Source organism: Lutra lutra, chromosome 17, assembly GCF_902655055.1.
Source record: "Lutra lutra chromosome 17, mLutLut1.2, whole genome shotgun sequence".
Classification (NCBI taxonomy): Eukaryota; Metazoa; Chordata; class Mammalia; order Carnivora; family Mustelidae; genus Lutra; species Lutra lutra.
This window is the reverse complement of record NC_062294.1, coordinates 6,754,951-6,770,144: the sequence shown is the minus strand read 5'-3', so window position 1 is coordinate 6,770,144 and position 15,194 is coordinate 6,754,951. Positions and strand designations below refer to the sequence as shown.

Here is a 15,194-nt window from a genome sequence, read left to right as displayed (position 1 = left end):
TGAAAGAAAAGTTACCCATGGGACAGAATCCAGGAGAATTCCATTCATGGAGTATCTGGTTGTCCCTGTCTTCCTACTGGACCCCCATGGCATGGCACGCCAGGCGGCAGACCCCACGGTCCTGTCATCTCTGAGGTGGGAGGTTGTTGGCAGCACCTCCTGCTGAAGCTAGCCTCCCACTGGGCCGGCCCAGGGCTTCCCTCCATTCTCTTGTGGGCAGGGAGTAGCAATGTCTTCATTTCCCCAAAGCAGAGGCTGAGGGAATGCAACTTCCCTAAGGCCACATACCCAGTGCCTATAGAATTAGGATTTTAATCCAAGCCCATCTGACTTCAACTAGGCTCAACCACCCTGAGACCCAGGAGGCTTTGGGAGGAATCACGAGTAGCTGCTGGAAGTTTAGGGGCATTATTTCATTTAATCCTCTGTCCCTTGAGAGCGAGTACTTGGAATATGTCCATTTTACGGAGGGAAAGGCTGAGGCTGCTAGCGTGCTGCATGTGCATACAGTGGGCTGGGCTTATTCAAATGTCGTTGAGTGCGGCTCGTCTGAGTTTAGCCAAGTGTCATATGTTAGTCCAATGCAGCACAAAACTGATTCTCCATAATGAGACTTTCTAAGTCATAGGCAAATAGCCATCCTCCAATGCAGGCAGTACTTTACAGAACGCGCTCATTACTCACCATGCAAGAGGTTCTCTCAGCAACCGGGGAGGGCAGGGAGGATTCGCCTTACTCTGCAGATGAATGGACTAAGGCTCAAAGAGGTAAAGGGACTGGCCCCGGCAGGGCTGGAACCAGGTCTTCTGATTCCTACTTCCCTGACCAGGGAGATACAGCTGAGGAACTTGCCCCTCCAGCTGGAGGAGATTTAAGTCTGCATTTTTACCAAGTGTCTCTTTTTGTTTCCCCAAAGGGATTATCCTATCAGCCATCGTCTCTACCGATCCCCAAAAGCTGCCTTTTCTGCTTATTCTGGATGCCAAAAGTTTTACAGAATTGGCTCGTGCATCCATCGATGTAGAGATGCATCTGGACCTCCATGGGTTATTTATCCCGGACACAGACTGGGACGCGAGGAAGCCGGCCCTTTCCCAGGAAGAGTGGGACAGGGCTCCAGACAGCTTCGTGGCCCCGCAGGCCTGACTGGGGTGGGGCCAGGGCCCTGGGCCCTGGGCCCTGGGCAGAAGGGCTCCACCGGCAGGCTCCTGCAGGACTGCGGGCTGGCTTCCTCTCTGGGGGAAGGGGAGGTCCTTCATTTCGTTTGCACTTCTTCTTTCTGTGGTTGCTTTGAGACAAAGGTGTGGAAATAGTGCTTGTTAGTATCTTTTCTTTCCACTTATTTTGGCCATAAAGACCTTGTTTGAAAGTGGATAAATATTTATTGATTAGCTCAAGCCCTTCTAAGAAAGCCTTTTTCATTATGACAATGACAGTGACTAGAAACTGTACTAAGTCACACAGTCAACCTTCTTAGAATGAGCAACTGCTGACATCTCAGAGGAGAGAGAAGTAAACATTCATCACTGCTCCTTCCTGCCACCCCTTCTCGCCCTCTTTCCAGTAGACTAGCTTGTGGGTCTAGGAGCTGTAGCTTTCTCCACCGTGACTTTAGTAAATTATGTGGCCAGGAAGGCATATTGCTTTGGGGTCATTCCACGCAAGGCATGGCATAATTTAAAATAATAAAAACTTTAAAGTATGTTCCAACCTTATTTAATTTTTCCATGGCTTCTTTCTTCTGAAGTTCTTCTAAGGCAATAAAAAAGAGGAGCTGGACAGTCTGTAGCCCGCTAGACGCCCCACTGTACACCCGCTGGGACGGCAGACTGCTGTGGGCATCCCCTCTGCAGGACAAGGGTGAGGGGCTGGACACTCACCCAACTTGCCATGGCCGGGGGCTAGAATCCAGGATTGAGGCCCAGGCCTGGGCTGGCATGAGGATTTCTTGCCTAAGGCTGAGAACGAGGGCAGTGAGCCATCCCACTGTCTGTATGGGAAAGGAGGTTCCCCAAGCTGAATGCGCTGCCAGGACGGGCTAGGTGTCTGCACAGAGGTGGTGGTAGCGACGGTGGAAGCTGGGAACAAGCCCAGAAGCATCCCAAGTGAGCACTGAGAGCTCCACGGATAGTCGAGTCTCACCTTTGTAGTCTAGTGGGTGCCTGGTTTAGACACCCAAACGCAGGCTGGATAATTCCAACTTGCCTATGTCATAGGGTTGGGGGAGCTGGGAGCCCACCCTTATTCTGCACCTGCCTCCTGCCGTAAGTCTGAATTTCATTCGGTCACTGGTGTGGATTCAGGGACATGTTTTGAGGGCAGGAAGGAATCTCCGGCGACACTGCATGGAGTACCCCAGAGGAGGCAGCCCTCTCAAGGGTAGTCTTAGCTTTTGCCCTCTGGCCACCATGAAGCCATACTTAGCTCGACTCACATGTAGGCTCCATCTGGTCTGGGGGTTGGGTTTTGTTTGGGCGGGGGGGTTGGACATTTTTATTGGCCTAATTGTAGATTCATGTGCAGTTCTAAGAAACAATACAAAAGAGATCCTGCAAGGACTTTACCAGGTTTTCCTGGAAAATGCTGCAGCATTATAGTACAGCAGGACGACCCGGACACTGATTCAGTCCACAGATCTTTTCAGATCTCTTACTCAGATCTCTCATCTGGTACTCATTGCTATGTGTATTTAGCTCTGTGCAATTTTATCAAAGCTGTTATATAAATGGAATCACCTTTGAGGATTGACCTTTCCCAGCAGAACTGCTTGGAGATTCATCCATGCTCTGTGTTGGGTGGTTTTGTTCACTTCTGTATCCTCCGCACCTAGAACACTGCCTGCTGCACATTTATCCTCACAATAAATATTTGTTGAGTGAATGCATGAGTGGATTCCTTCAACAAACTGGTTGTTGGTTGATAGTGTACCAACAAGAAATGGCTATTTTCCTAATGATCTCCTGGGACGACAAGGAAGACAATTCACAGGGAACCCAATGACAGCAGCCAAGACACCCCGTGCAGGTTCCTCTCCCTGCCATCCCTGATCCCTCTTCTCTCCCTTTCCCTGTCAGTTCCTCAAACCCCCTCTCCTGTCCCAGCATTTCCATTTCACCCTTGGCTTCTACAGCACATTAAACAAAAACCTGACCCCTGGAAATGGCAGAAGGAAGACCATCTCTGCTTCCTTTGGGGATCCTAGCACCTCCAGCCTTCATGAGATCTACTGGGAGGAAATGCCAGCTATGGTGGTCTAAGAAAAATGTGACTGAGGTCTGCATTCACCGAGCAGGAGTGGAAAAGAGGCGACAGATGTGACACTCACCTACTTATTATTCTTCAGATATTTTAGAAGAGGGTGGAACTAAGAAGTGCTTCCCCCACCCCCATTCTCTTCAATTCTGATTGCCAAACAGATCCAGACCTACTCACGAAAAAGGGTGCAGTTCTGCGCAGAAGAAAAATATGTCCGTGGTTTGTTTGCCTCGTTTGAGATGACAGGTGAGATACCAGACTGATGAGGAAGGCTGGCACACCAAATCTTTTTTTCTCAGTTTCAAAAACACCAAAGGTCGATGACAGGATGCCCAATTTATCTAGATCCTTAACGCCATCCTGTTTCATTACACACAGGCCAGGGTAATTAGCTCAAAAGGCCGCAGGAGCTAAGACGCATGCGCTTTCTCAGGCACCTCAAGACAGCGTGTCTTCCCCTCCGAGCCTTCCTTGTTATGCTTCGTGTGGGTGTAATACGTGACCAGGAAGTTCTACAGGAACAATCAATCACTCAGATTTGTTTATTGCTTTGATAAAGCCACAGCATTTCACAAGTGCTTTGAGAAGTGTCAGGTACTCGGTGAGCCCTCAAATGTTTGCTGACCCACTAACTTGTTCCTCCAAAGGTTTTTCTAATTCGATTCCAGTTCAGGAATAAGCTGGATGTGTACTTGGACAGATCAACTCACTAAACATCTAAGTGCTTTCCAGCTACTTCCGCGTTACTGGTTCACAACACTTCCTCCCAAAGTTACGGAGCGTCAGGCTGACTCCATTAAGAAGGTTGCTGGTCCAGGCTAAGAACAAACACCTTTGATCACTTCTTAAGTTGTTTAAAGACTGTTTGGGTGGCTTTTAAATGGCCAAGAGAAGTCTTTGCCATGGCAAATCAGGACACGCAGACAGAAGAGTCATTACCAGCTTCCTCAACAACAGGAATGAGACCTGTGGCCTCTACAGCTCAACTTCCTTCTAGGTGTTTGGCCTGGCCACCAGGTGCAGACACACAAACACAAACACACACATACACACACGCAGCCAGCGGCAAAAGCTGCTGGGTCACGTCAGGAAACAGTCCCTTGAGGTCACGCCCCAGCAGAGAGGCTGGGGATGTTCGTGGACCAGGTGAGCAAAGAGAGCTGTGGAAGCGCTGTGCTGGGCAGGGTAGGGACGAGCCAGCCTTCTTCCCTCCTGGTGATCAGGGAAGGCTTCCCAGAAGAGTGTGCCTTCAGGAGCTGCCTGAGTGTGTGGAGGGAGCACCTGGCAAAGTGCTGGTCCTTACAGGCTGATAGTGGAGCTCAGGAAAAGGATTTGGGGACGGTTGTGGGTTGACTGAACAAAGCAGGTGGAGAGTGATTTCCCCGAGAAAGAGCAGTTGAAAGAGTGTGAGAATTCGGCAAATTTTGCACGCGCACGTGTGTGTGTGTGTGTGTGTGTGTGTGCGCGCGTGTGTCTGATTATAAAAATCATATATGTTCATCGTAGAGCACCTGGTTGCATTAAAAAAGAAATGAGAAAGACACCCATAGTCCCACTATCAAGAGAAAACCCCTGAAATCATTCTAGTGTGGTTTTCCTTCAGTATTTAAAATGTTTTTGCGGGGCGCCTGGGTGGCTCAGTGGGTTAAGCCGCTGCCTTCGGCTCAGGTCATGATCTCAGGGTCCTGGGATCGAGTCCCACATCAGGCTCTCTGCTCAGCGGGGAGCCTGCTTCCCTCTCTCTCTCTGCCTGCCTCTCTGTCTACCTGTGATCTCTGTCTGTCAAATAAATAAAATCTTAAAAAAAAAAATTAAAAAATAAAAAAAAAAATAAAATGTTTTTGTGCACAGCGTATATAGTAGCAATTGGTTTATAACCTAGCCACCAGTTTATAACCTGTTCCTTTCACGGAACATATAATGCAGGTATTTTCTCAAAGTACTAAATTCTTCTAAAGGGAGCATGTTACTTCATCTTTGGGACATGACATGATGTACACTATCCTACTGCTGGACATTTAGGTTGTTTCCAAATTTTTTACTATTATAGGTAATGCCAGATCAGTAACTGCACACATATTTCTAGAGCTCATCCCTCCCCCCGGCTCTGTATTCAAGCAGTTATTATTGTGACTTTCTTTGGCTAGATTCCCAACTTGGTTTTTCTGAGCTAAAGAGAAGAAAAACAAGGTTTTGGGTATTCTTTGAAAGGCCTAGGGTTTTGGTTTGATTCAAAGGAAACTGAGAAACCATTAGAAAATCCAAGAGGCCCACATGGTCAAAGTGGTTGGAGGCAATAGAAAAAAGAGGGGGTACACGGTAATATGACTTTCATCCAAATCCTCCCTCCCTCTTCTTCCCCTATTCCACCTCCTCCATATATTTCCATTCTGGGAAGATACTTGCTCTTTTCCAGGAATATATTCTCCTCACTCACTCATTCATCCATTCAGTGATAACCAAAACTGTGTTGGCATTTAATGGGGAGCACAACCAGCACCTCAGCTGTCCTCGGGGAACAGAGGGTGCCATGAAGGACACAGCACCAGGAAAACAGACCAATGCCATTCAGTGGAATGCTGGTGAGAAAAGGGAACACCCCAGGGGACACCCAATGCTGCCTTGAAAACCAGGGCTGGCTGATCAGGGAAGGATGGCAGCAGGGAACTAGGGGAAATGGGTGGTGATTCCAGGGCTGAGGCCTGGAATCAGGGGAGAAGTTAGTAAATTTAGAAAACCTGAACTGTGGGGAAGAAGCTGGACAGAAAAGGCAAGTTTCAGCCTGATCCCCAATTTATCTGTAGTCATGTAAGAAATGGGATTGACACTCGCTCAAAAGAAATCTCCAGTGGCCTCTTCAAGGACAATCAAGGACTAATAGTCATTCTTTTTATTCTATTTTTTTAAAAGATTTTATTTATTTATTTGACAGAGAGATCACAAGTAGGCAGAGCGGCAGGCAAAGAGAGAGGGGGAAGCAGGCTCCCCGCTGAGCAGAGAGCCCGATATGGGACTCGATCCCAGGATTCTGGGATCATGACCTGAGCCAAAGGCAGAGGCTTTAACCCACTGAGCCACCCAGGCGCCCCTCTTTTTATTCTATTTTTAAAGATTTCATTTATTTATTTAGAAAGAAGTGGGGAGGGTCAGAGGGATCAGGAGTGTGACTCCCCAGCAGACTCCACACTCCTCCGCACAGAGCCCGATGCAGGGCTCAATCCAGTGACCTTGAGATCATGACCTGAGCCCAAACCAAGAGGTGGACGCTTAACTGACTGAGCCACCTGGGCACCCTAATAATATTTTTTTGAGATCTAATTCACACACCATAAAATTCACTCATATAAAGTATACAGTTCAATGCTGTTTAGTATGCTCAGTGCTGTGTAACAATCACTAGAGCATTCTCATCACCCCCAAAAGAAAACCTGTCCCTGTGAGCAATCTCTCCTCCTCTGTGCCTCACCCCCCCAATTCTAGAAAACCACAAATCTGCTTTCTATCTCCGTGGATTTATCTGTTCTGGACAGTTCATATAAATTGAATCACACAAGGTACAGGGTTTCTGTGACTGCCTTCTTTCACGTAGCATAATATTTTCAAGGTTTGTTAAGTTGTTGCACGAGTCGACACTTCATTCTTTTTGTGGCCAAATAACATTCCCTTTTATGAATACTGCACATTTTGTCTCTTTGTTCATCAGGTGATGGACATCTGGGTTGTCTCCTCTCTCAGGCTATTGTGAATAATGCTGCTATGAACATCATGTGGACATGTGTTTTCATTTCTCTTATGTATATTCCTAGGAGTGAAACTGCTGTGTCACATGATCACTGTGGGTTTAACATTTTGAGGAACTACCAAGCTGCTTTTCAAAGTGCACCATTTTGCATTGCACCAGAAATATATGAGAGTTTCCATCTTCCCACATCCTTCCTGACATGTTATTGTCTGCTGTTTTTATTTTAGCCATCCTAGATACAATGGAGTGGTATCTTGTGGTTTTGATTTGCATTTCCCTAATAACTAATGATGCTGAACATCCTTCCATGTGCTTATTGGCCATGAGTATGTCTTCTTTGTGGAGATATACCTACTCCAATCTTTTGGCACTTAAAAAAAAAATAGGCTCCATGTACAGCATGGAGGCCAATGGGGCTTAAAGTCACAACCCTGAGATCAAGACCTGAGCTGAGATCAAGGGTCGGATGCTTAACCAATTGAGGCACTCAGGCAACCCTCTTTTGTCACTTTTAAACTGGGGTATCTGTCTCTTCATTGTTGAGTTGTTAAGGGATCTTTATATATTATAGATGTAAATCCCTGATCAAATGTACGATTTGCAATATTTTCTCCCATTTTGTGTGTAGTCTTTATTGTCTTGATGGCGCCCTTTGAAGTACAAAAGTTTTAAAATTTTGATGAAGTCCAATTTATGCAACTTTTAAGTTTCTTCTACTTTCGGTGTCCTATCCCAGAAACCATTACCTAATCTATGGTCCCAAAGATCTCCTACGTTTGCTTCTACGAGTTTTATGGTTTTAGCACTTACATTTAGGTCCATGACGCATTTTGAGTTCACCTTCGCTTACAGTGTGAGGTTGGGGTCCTACTTGACTCTTGCATATGTATATCCAGTTGTCCCAGCAGAAAAGTCACTTTCTAGGGTTGATAAATCTTCCAGGTAGGAAAAAAAATGTATCACCTTTTCCTCTATCATTTCCTAGATGTTTCCTTAAACAGCAAGAAGAAATGGTAGGCAGCTCTTGGCTGATCCCAGCAAGGCCTTGGTTCAGAAACAAGGAAACCAAGATGGAAGGCCCAGTCGGTAGTGTATGGCTCCTTGGTGATGGCTTCTTCTCTTCCTCCATCTTCATCACTGGGTCCTGGCAAAGTTCCAGGTAAGTCCAGCATATGTGTGCTTAATTTGAACTCACAAGCTCTGGCGGGATTTTCTAGTATTTTCTTTCTTTGAGTACATCCACTGTGTTCCAGGAAGGCTGTGGGTGACTAGTCTTCCTAGAGATCCTAGCCTATCCCAGGTGGAAGGATAGCTGGTGGTGGCTTTGGGGCTAGTGAAAAGCATGAGTTCCCTGATTTTTGTCTTCAGTCTGCCATTGGGTTGAGCAGGCTAGAGACCTTAGCCTAGTTCGGGGTTTGTTAAATTAATGTGGGAATGAACATGGGAGAAACAGTGATATGTTCCTCATCTGCAGATCTTTTCTGGTAAGGGCAGGAGCTGAGCTTTCTTACTCCGACAACAGTGTAACACCAGCTGACATGTATTGACAACTGATGCTCTCCAGGCACTGTGCTTAGCCCTTTATGTTCTGGTTCCCACACAATCCTCAGGATGCCCTGAGGGAGATCCCGGTACCATTCCCATTGGATGGATGATAAAACTGAGTCTCAGAACAGTTTAGTGACTTGCCCAAGATCACATAGATGGCTCCTGAGACTCCAAAGTCCAACTTCTTAACCACTACTTTTATTGCCTGAATCTTACTCACTTCTCCACCTTTGGGGCTTAGGACAGGGCTTTGCCTGGGACAAAGCAGATCAGTCATTTAACTTCTCTGTGCCTCTGTTTCCTCCTCTGTAGAATGAGGACAGTAACAGAATGTACTTCACAGGGCTACCATGAGTATTAAATAAATCAGTGTTCCTAAAGTCTCAGTCCTAATCTGAGTGAGCTGAGGTTATGTGGGCAGTTCAGGCAGAGGATGCCACTTACAAGCCCTCAATGAAGGCTGGTCTTGCTCTCTCTGAGCACAGCCTTCTTTCTGCTTTGGCGAAAGAGGAAAGGTCAGCCTCTGTGGCACCCAGAGTGGTCCAGTCCACCCCACTGGCCAGTGGCATCATAAATGACATTAGCAGATCATTGCCACACCCCAAATAGCCATCGCACAACAAACAGACTCATCGGGCACAGGCAGAACACGGTTGCCTCGGGAGAGAGCAGGTCTCTGAGTTACCTGGTTTCAGTTCGAATACCAGCCATCTCCTGGAGTTGATGTGACAGCTAAAGGGGATACTACATACCAAGGGCACAGGCCAGCACCCGGCACAAGGATGTGTGGTCACAAACAGGAAGGCCACACAGCAGGGATTTTCGTCAGTTTGGTCCATTACCCTACCCTTGTCTGAAATAGCACTAGGTTGTCTTCTGTGGCTGCTGGAACAAATCACCACAGACATGGCAGTGTAAGCAACCCAGGTTTATTCTTCCAGTTCTGGAGGTCAGAAGTCCAAAATGAGTCTCACAGGACTAAAATGAAGATGCAGAAGGGCAGCCTCCCTCTGAGGGCTGCAGAGAAGGGTCTGTTTCCTTGCCTCTTCCTGCTTCCTTATCCCCGGGCTCTGGGTCTCACCCAACCTATCCCATGATGCCCCTGCTTCAGCATCCCAACACTTTCCTCCTCTGCAGTCAAGATCGCCCACCTCCCTCTTATTAGGACCCTTTTAATTATATTTAGGGCATACCAGATCACTGACAATACCCTTCCTATCTAAAATCCTTAACTTCACACCATCTGCAAAGTCCCTTTGGCATCTAGGTTACATTCGGAGGCTCCGGGAATTAGGATTTGGATATCTTTGGGGGCCATTATCCAGCCTACCCCAAGCATCGCCCTGGCTTGGCCCTTACAGCAATGAGCACAGCAGCACACATGGCCTCCTCGCCTCCAGGTCCCGCTCAACTCTCACCTTTGGTGTGGATTTCCTGACCCCAGTTTAACACTGCAGCTTAACTCTGCCATTGCACACACTCCTGATCCCCTTATCCCTTTAATTTCATTTTCCCCACAGGACTTATGGCTTCCTAGCACTACAAAATGTACTTGTTTGTCATGGCTTTGGTATTTGTCCATTTTCCTCACCCGAATGGAGACTCGAGGATTACTTCTGGGGCAAGGACTTTTCTGTTTTAGTCTCACATGTCTCCTAGGGGTCTGGAGCAGTGCTGGGCAAATAGCTAGTGCTCAGTACATGAATGTTGAATGAACACGGGACCTGCTTGGCCTCATCAAGTTTCTCTCAGCTGTGAGTCTGGTTCTTTATCTTCTGTGCTCAATCGAGGCTTTCATAACAACGAAGGCATTGCCTGTGGTGAGGCCAATCGATTCTAGGCAACCTATGTATTAGCCCGTTCACGGCCTCCACCCCGTTTCATTAACAACACTGGCAATTTTGATCTCTAAAATACACATAACCTCAATTCTTATCTCTACCAAGACTTGCGAAAGTCTGGGAGGGCAATGGATGATTTGGCTTGGAAACTTACTGAAGGATAAAGTTTTGAGAACTCAGATGATGCAGAGATGGGAGGGTAAGTGATCCCTACCTGAAGCCGCTGGGGTTTGTTATGCTGAGTAATACTGTTTCTAACTAGTCTATCTGGAGTTAATGAGTTTGTGGTTTCTGCAGTTGGTCAGGTGTAAGAGGTTGGCTGTAGAGGGGTCTTAAGCACCTGAGGGGGCATGGTGCAAGGGCTTCAGGGTGCCCATGAGCTTCCTAAAACTGCACGTGAACTCTTGTGTAGGTGTATGCTCTTAAGGAGAATAGAGTGCATTGCTTGAGTCAACTTCTCAACAGGAAAACTGGAGAACTTCTGCACTTCCCCAGCTGTGAGGTTTCTGTGAGTCTGTGACTCAGGACAGATAGCTCAAACTAACAGGCTGTGCACAGCTCAGGGAGGTAAGGCATGCCCCCTTCTCATCACTCCAAACCCTAACACGGCTTCAAGCTATTGTGTTAAAGATGCTGAACCCGGCATTGGTCCAAATCTCAAGTTGACCAGTCTCAATTCTCACAAGACTCTGGGCATTTCTTGAGGCCCCAGTTGTTCTCATGGTAGAATTGGGATTGTTCTACTTTCTTTGATTTGTTGTTGTTGTTGTTGTTGTTGTGTGAATATGAAAATTCTTCAAGGGTACAAAATGCTGTAGAGTCATGAAATATTAATAACAAAGAAAATAATGTGCCTTATTTTGTTATGTGGCAATGGACTGGATTGTTTCTTATGCCGCCAGCCAGCCATCCATCCATCAGGAATAAACTGAGGCTCAGAGAACTCAGGTTACTCACTCAAAACCTAGAAAGAGCAGAACCTAATTGAAAACCTACTTCTGACTGCTACAATGGCAACGTTCACCAGCATCACCCACCAAAACACTCCTGAGGGCAGAAGGGAGGGGAGCTACCTCCCAGAAGGAAGGCGGGAGGACAGGTCTACCAAAGACAGCACCTTGAAATCTGTGTTTTACCTTACAATGCATGTGCATGTTATAGTGCACTCTATATTATGCTCATGCTCGTCTGAATATCAAAGAGTTTCCCAGCAATCTTTAAGTCCAACGAATGTTCTGGGAAAGGGCCCCCGCCACTCCGAGTAGCTCTGCTACAATCTGTACCCCAAACACCATTTTCCATGTCAGATGTTGGTTATTTTCGAGACTTATCTCCTGCATTGGACTAGAAGTTCCTGGAAGGCAAGAGCTGAATCGGATTCTTCCTTTCTCCCTCCTTAGACCAAGTCCAGCATCCAACATGAAACAAACACACAGATCATGAATTTGGCAAATACCTATCGCATGCCTGCCTAACCAAGTTCAGGTGCCGTGGGAGAGTCAGACAGATCACTGCTCTCAAGACATTTACAACTGAGCTGGAGAGACCAGACTTCCAGAATCTGCCTGGAAAGGATCTTCCCGAGACTCTTGGCACCACATTTTAAAAGCTTGGGACTGGGCGCCTGGGTGGCTCAGTGGGTTAAGCCGCTGCCTTCGGCTCAGGTCATGATCTCAGGGTCCTGGGATCGAGTCCCACATCGGGCTCTCTGCTCAGCAGGAAGCCTGCTTCCCTCTCTCTCTCTCTGCCTTCCTCTCTGTCTACTTGTGATCTCTCTCTGTCAAATAAATAAATAAAATCTTTAAAAAAAAATAAATAAATAAAAGCTTGGGACTGTAATGCAGCAATAGAAGAAATGGTAGGTAATTAGACACCAAATAAAAAGTGTCATTAAATAGGACAAATTTTGTGAAAAGTGACAACCTGTTCCTCTGGAAAGGCAGCATTGTGTCAGTTAGAGAACACACCTTGCAGTAGCAAAGTACAAATTATTGATGATGAAACGAGTGTTTCCCAAGAGGGAAAAGTTGAAAGCACAGTAACCTGCTCTAGATGCTATCTATTCTGCCAGAAGGGTCTCAGTCTCTGATTGCTTGGTCTTTGAGGGCCATATTCTGAACTTCAGTGGCACAGATAAAGCCATGTCCCTTTCTGACAAACATGGGTAGATTCTGGCCTTATTAGATTGAAATCGATTCATCAGATAGTCACTGAACTCACTATGTCTGTGTGGGCCATGCAGTGAGAGGCAGGGGTACATGATGAAGGGTTCACAAACTTGGCAATGAAACGGGGAGTCAAAATCCTGGCTCCTCCATGACTCAGCGGAGGGATGCAGAATGGGGTTTTTAGGTCTCTGAGCCTTGGTTTTTTAAACCACAGCATGGAGATCCTAATTCTTATCTTATAGGTTGTTGTAAAGGTTCATTGGGGTGATGGACAAAAAGCTCTCTGCACAGGGAACTGAACATAGGTGAGCACAAGAAGTGGCAATTGTGGGGCGCCTGGGTGGCTCAGTTGATTAATCTACTGCCTTTGGCTCAGCTCATGATCCCTGGGATCGAGTCCCACATCAGGCTCTTTGCTCAGCCAGGAGCCTGCTTCTCCCTCTTCGATGCTCCCTGCTTGTGCGCTCTCTCTCTCTGTGTCAAGTAAATAAATGAAACCCTAAAAAAAAGGTAATCATGGAAAAATTGAGGAAGTAATTTCCAATTTCAAGAAACTTCGGGTCTAGTGAAAAGACCAGTATGTTAACAGGTTAAATATCATTAGTGGGATGGGTGCGACTATTTTCGAAGTAAGCATTTATGGAGTGCTTACTGTGGGCCAGATACTGTGCTAAATGATTGTAGCTGGATAAACTCATTTATTCTGCACAAGACGGTGGGTAGCAGGAACCACAACTGTTCCAGTGGCGCACGTGAGGCTTAGATGCAGTTTAAGTAACATGGCCCAGGGGCACAGGGCAGCAGAGTGGTAAGAAGAAGGGATTGAACCCAGCGATCAGACTCTAGAGCAGGAATTCAAGGCACAACAACGAAAGAGGAAGAAGTCAGGAGAGGCTTCACAGAGCTGATACTAGAATGGTGAGCAGTTCCTCAGGCACCAGTCATGAGAGAAGGAGCCCAGGCAGGAGGAAAAGGCAGCTGCAAACAGCTGGGGGGATGAACAGATTGTTCTGTCTGGGAATTCAGGTAGGTGTGCACAGAGAGTTTGGGATGACCTAGAAGATGAAGGGGGGACACCTCAGATACCAGGCATAGGGATTTGGAATTTTAACCTGGAAGAAATGAAGGACCAATGAAGGATGAGGAAGACAGGGTCACTGGCACGTACGGAATGCACCTACCTGCTAGGTTCAAAGAGGAAATGACTCTGGGTACTCCATTGGAATAATCAGGCCATATCCCATTTTCCAACTAAATTACAACTTTCTAGATATTGTGTGCGTGCAAGTCTCCCCTCTCCCCTACTGGCCAGTAAGTTCCTTAAATGTCAACTCTAACTGCTTTTCTTCTCCTGCAAGGGCGGGCAAGTCTAGGCGCCTGAAGAATCAGGTGAATGAGTGATGACGAGCGTGAATGAGTAAATGAGAACCGAAGTGAACGGAGTTGTGGGCTGGATTTAAGGAAATGAATGTAGCTGGGGTGGGTCACGAACCTAAAAGTGAAAGCGAAACAGAAAAACTCCTAGAAGAAAGCATAAGAAAACAGCATCGTGGGGGCCAAGATTTTCAAACAGGACATGAGAAGCACTAGCCTTAAAAGGAAAGAGTAATAAACTCCATTAAAACTGAACTTCAATAAAATTAAGAATGTCTGTTCATCAAAGATGCTATCTGGAGAGTGAAAGGGAAGCCCCAGATAGAGAGAAGAAATGTGTGTTCCCATGTATATGATAAAGAACTCCTAAATATCGCTTTGAAGAACCAGTTTTTAAAAATGAGGGACAACTCAAACAAGCACTTAAATACATGTATTTAATATATACACACACATGCACTCCATAAATACATTCACACATAAACACATATATACATAGATTAAAACACATACATATGGGGGTGCCTGGGTGGCTCAGTGGGTTAAAAGCCTCTGCCTTTGGCTCAGGTCATGATCCCAGGGTCCTGGATTGAGCCCCGCATTGGGCTCTCTGCTCAGCAGGGAGCCTGCTTCCTCCTCTCTCTGTCTGCCTCTCTGCCTACTTGTGATCTCTCTCTGTCAAATAAATAAATAAAATCTTTAAAAAAACAAACAAACAAAAAAACTACAAACATATGTTCATATACCACCACACATCCACCAGAATGGGTATGATTAAAAGACCAACACCACCAATTACAGAAGGATTCAGAGCAACTGGAACTCTCATGCATGACCCTTGAGAGCAGAATTTGGTACAACCACTTTGGAAAACTTTCCGGCCGTTGGCTGATGCTAAACATATTCCCACCCTAGGACCCAACAGTTCAACTCTTGGGCACATCAATGCAAGAAAAAAGTGCCAACAGCCCACCCAAAGACTTGTTCATAACAGCTCTGTTCCAACAGCCCCAAACTGGAAACAGTCCAAACAACCATCAGCAGGGAAAGGGATAACCGTAGAGGGGCACAGTCAATAACGGTATAGTCACATTCACGTAAAAACCGACTATGGCTACAAGCAACCAAATGGAAGAATTTCAAAGACACTGTAGAGTGAAAAATGCTGGACACAAAGATTCAAGAACAGGAAAAACCAATAGATAGTGACAGAAGTCAGACAGTGGGTCCCTCTGGGAGATACTGCCTGGACATGGGTCTGTGGGA

The 15,194-nt window shown here is 46.4% G+C and overlaps 1 protein-coding gene and 1 long non-coding RNA gene across 3 annotated transcripts in view; one reads left to right on the top strand and one right to left on the bottom strand.

The window, feature by feature from the left end:
• Positions 1-1,704, top strand: part of BCO1 (beta-carotene oxygenase 1) — a 35,649-nt gene extending 33,945 nt beyond the window's left edge. For both annotated transcript variants that reach the window (XM_047709983.1, XM_047709982.1), the window contains one exon: positions 917-1,704. In XM_047709983.1, coding sequence (XP_047565939.1) covers positions 917-1,146 — 230 coding nt within the window. In that variant the 3' untranslated portion in view covers positions 1,147-1,704. The remainder of the gene's footprint in view (positions 1-916) is intronic.
• On the bottom strand, positions 1,165-4,868 carry LOC125088692 (uncharacterized). The gene is made up of 3 exons (XR_007123756.1): positions 3,326-4,868; positions 2,736-2,960; positions 1,165-1,288 (listed from the first exon to the last, which is right to left on the bottom strand). It is a non-coding gene; the product is annotated as an uncharacterized LOC125088692 (long non-coding RNA).
• Positions 4,869-15,194: the final 10,326 nt, after the last annotated feature.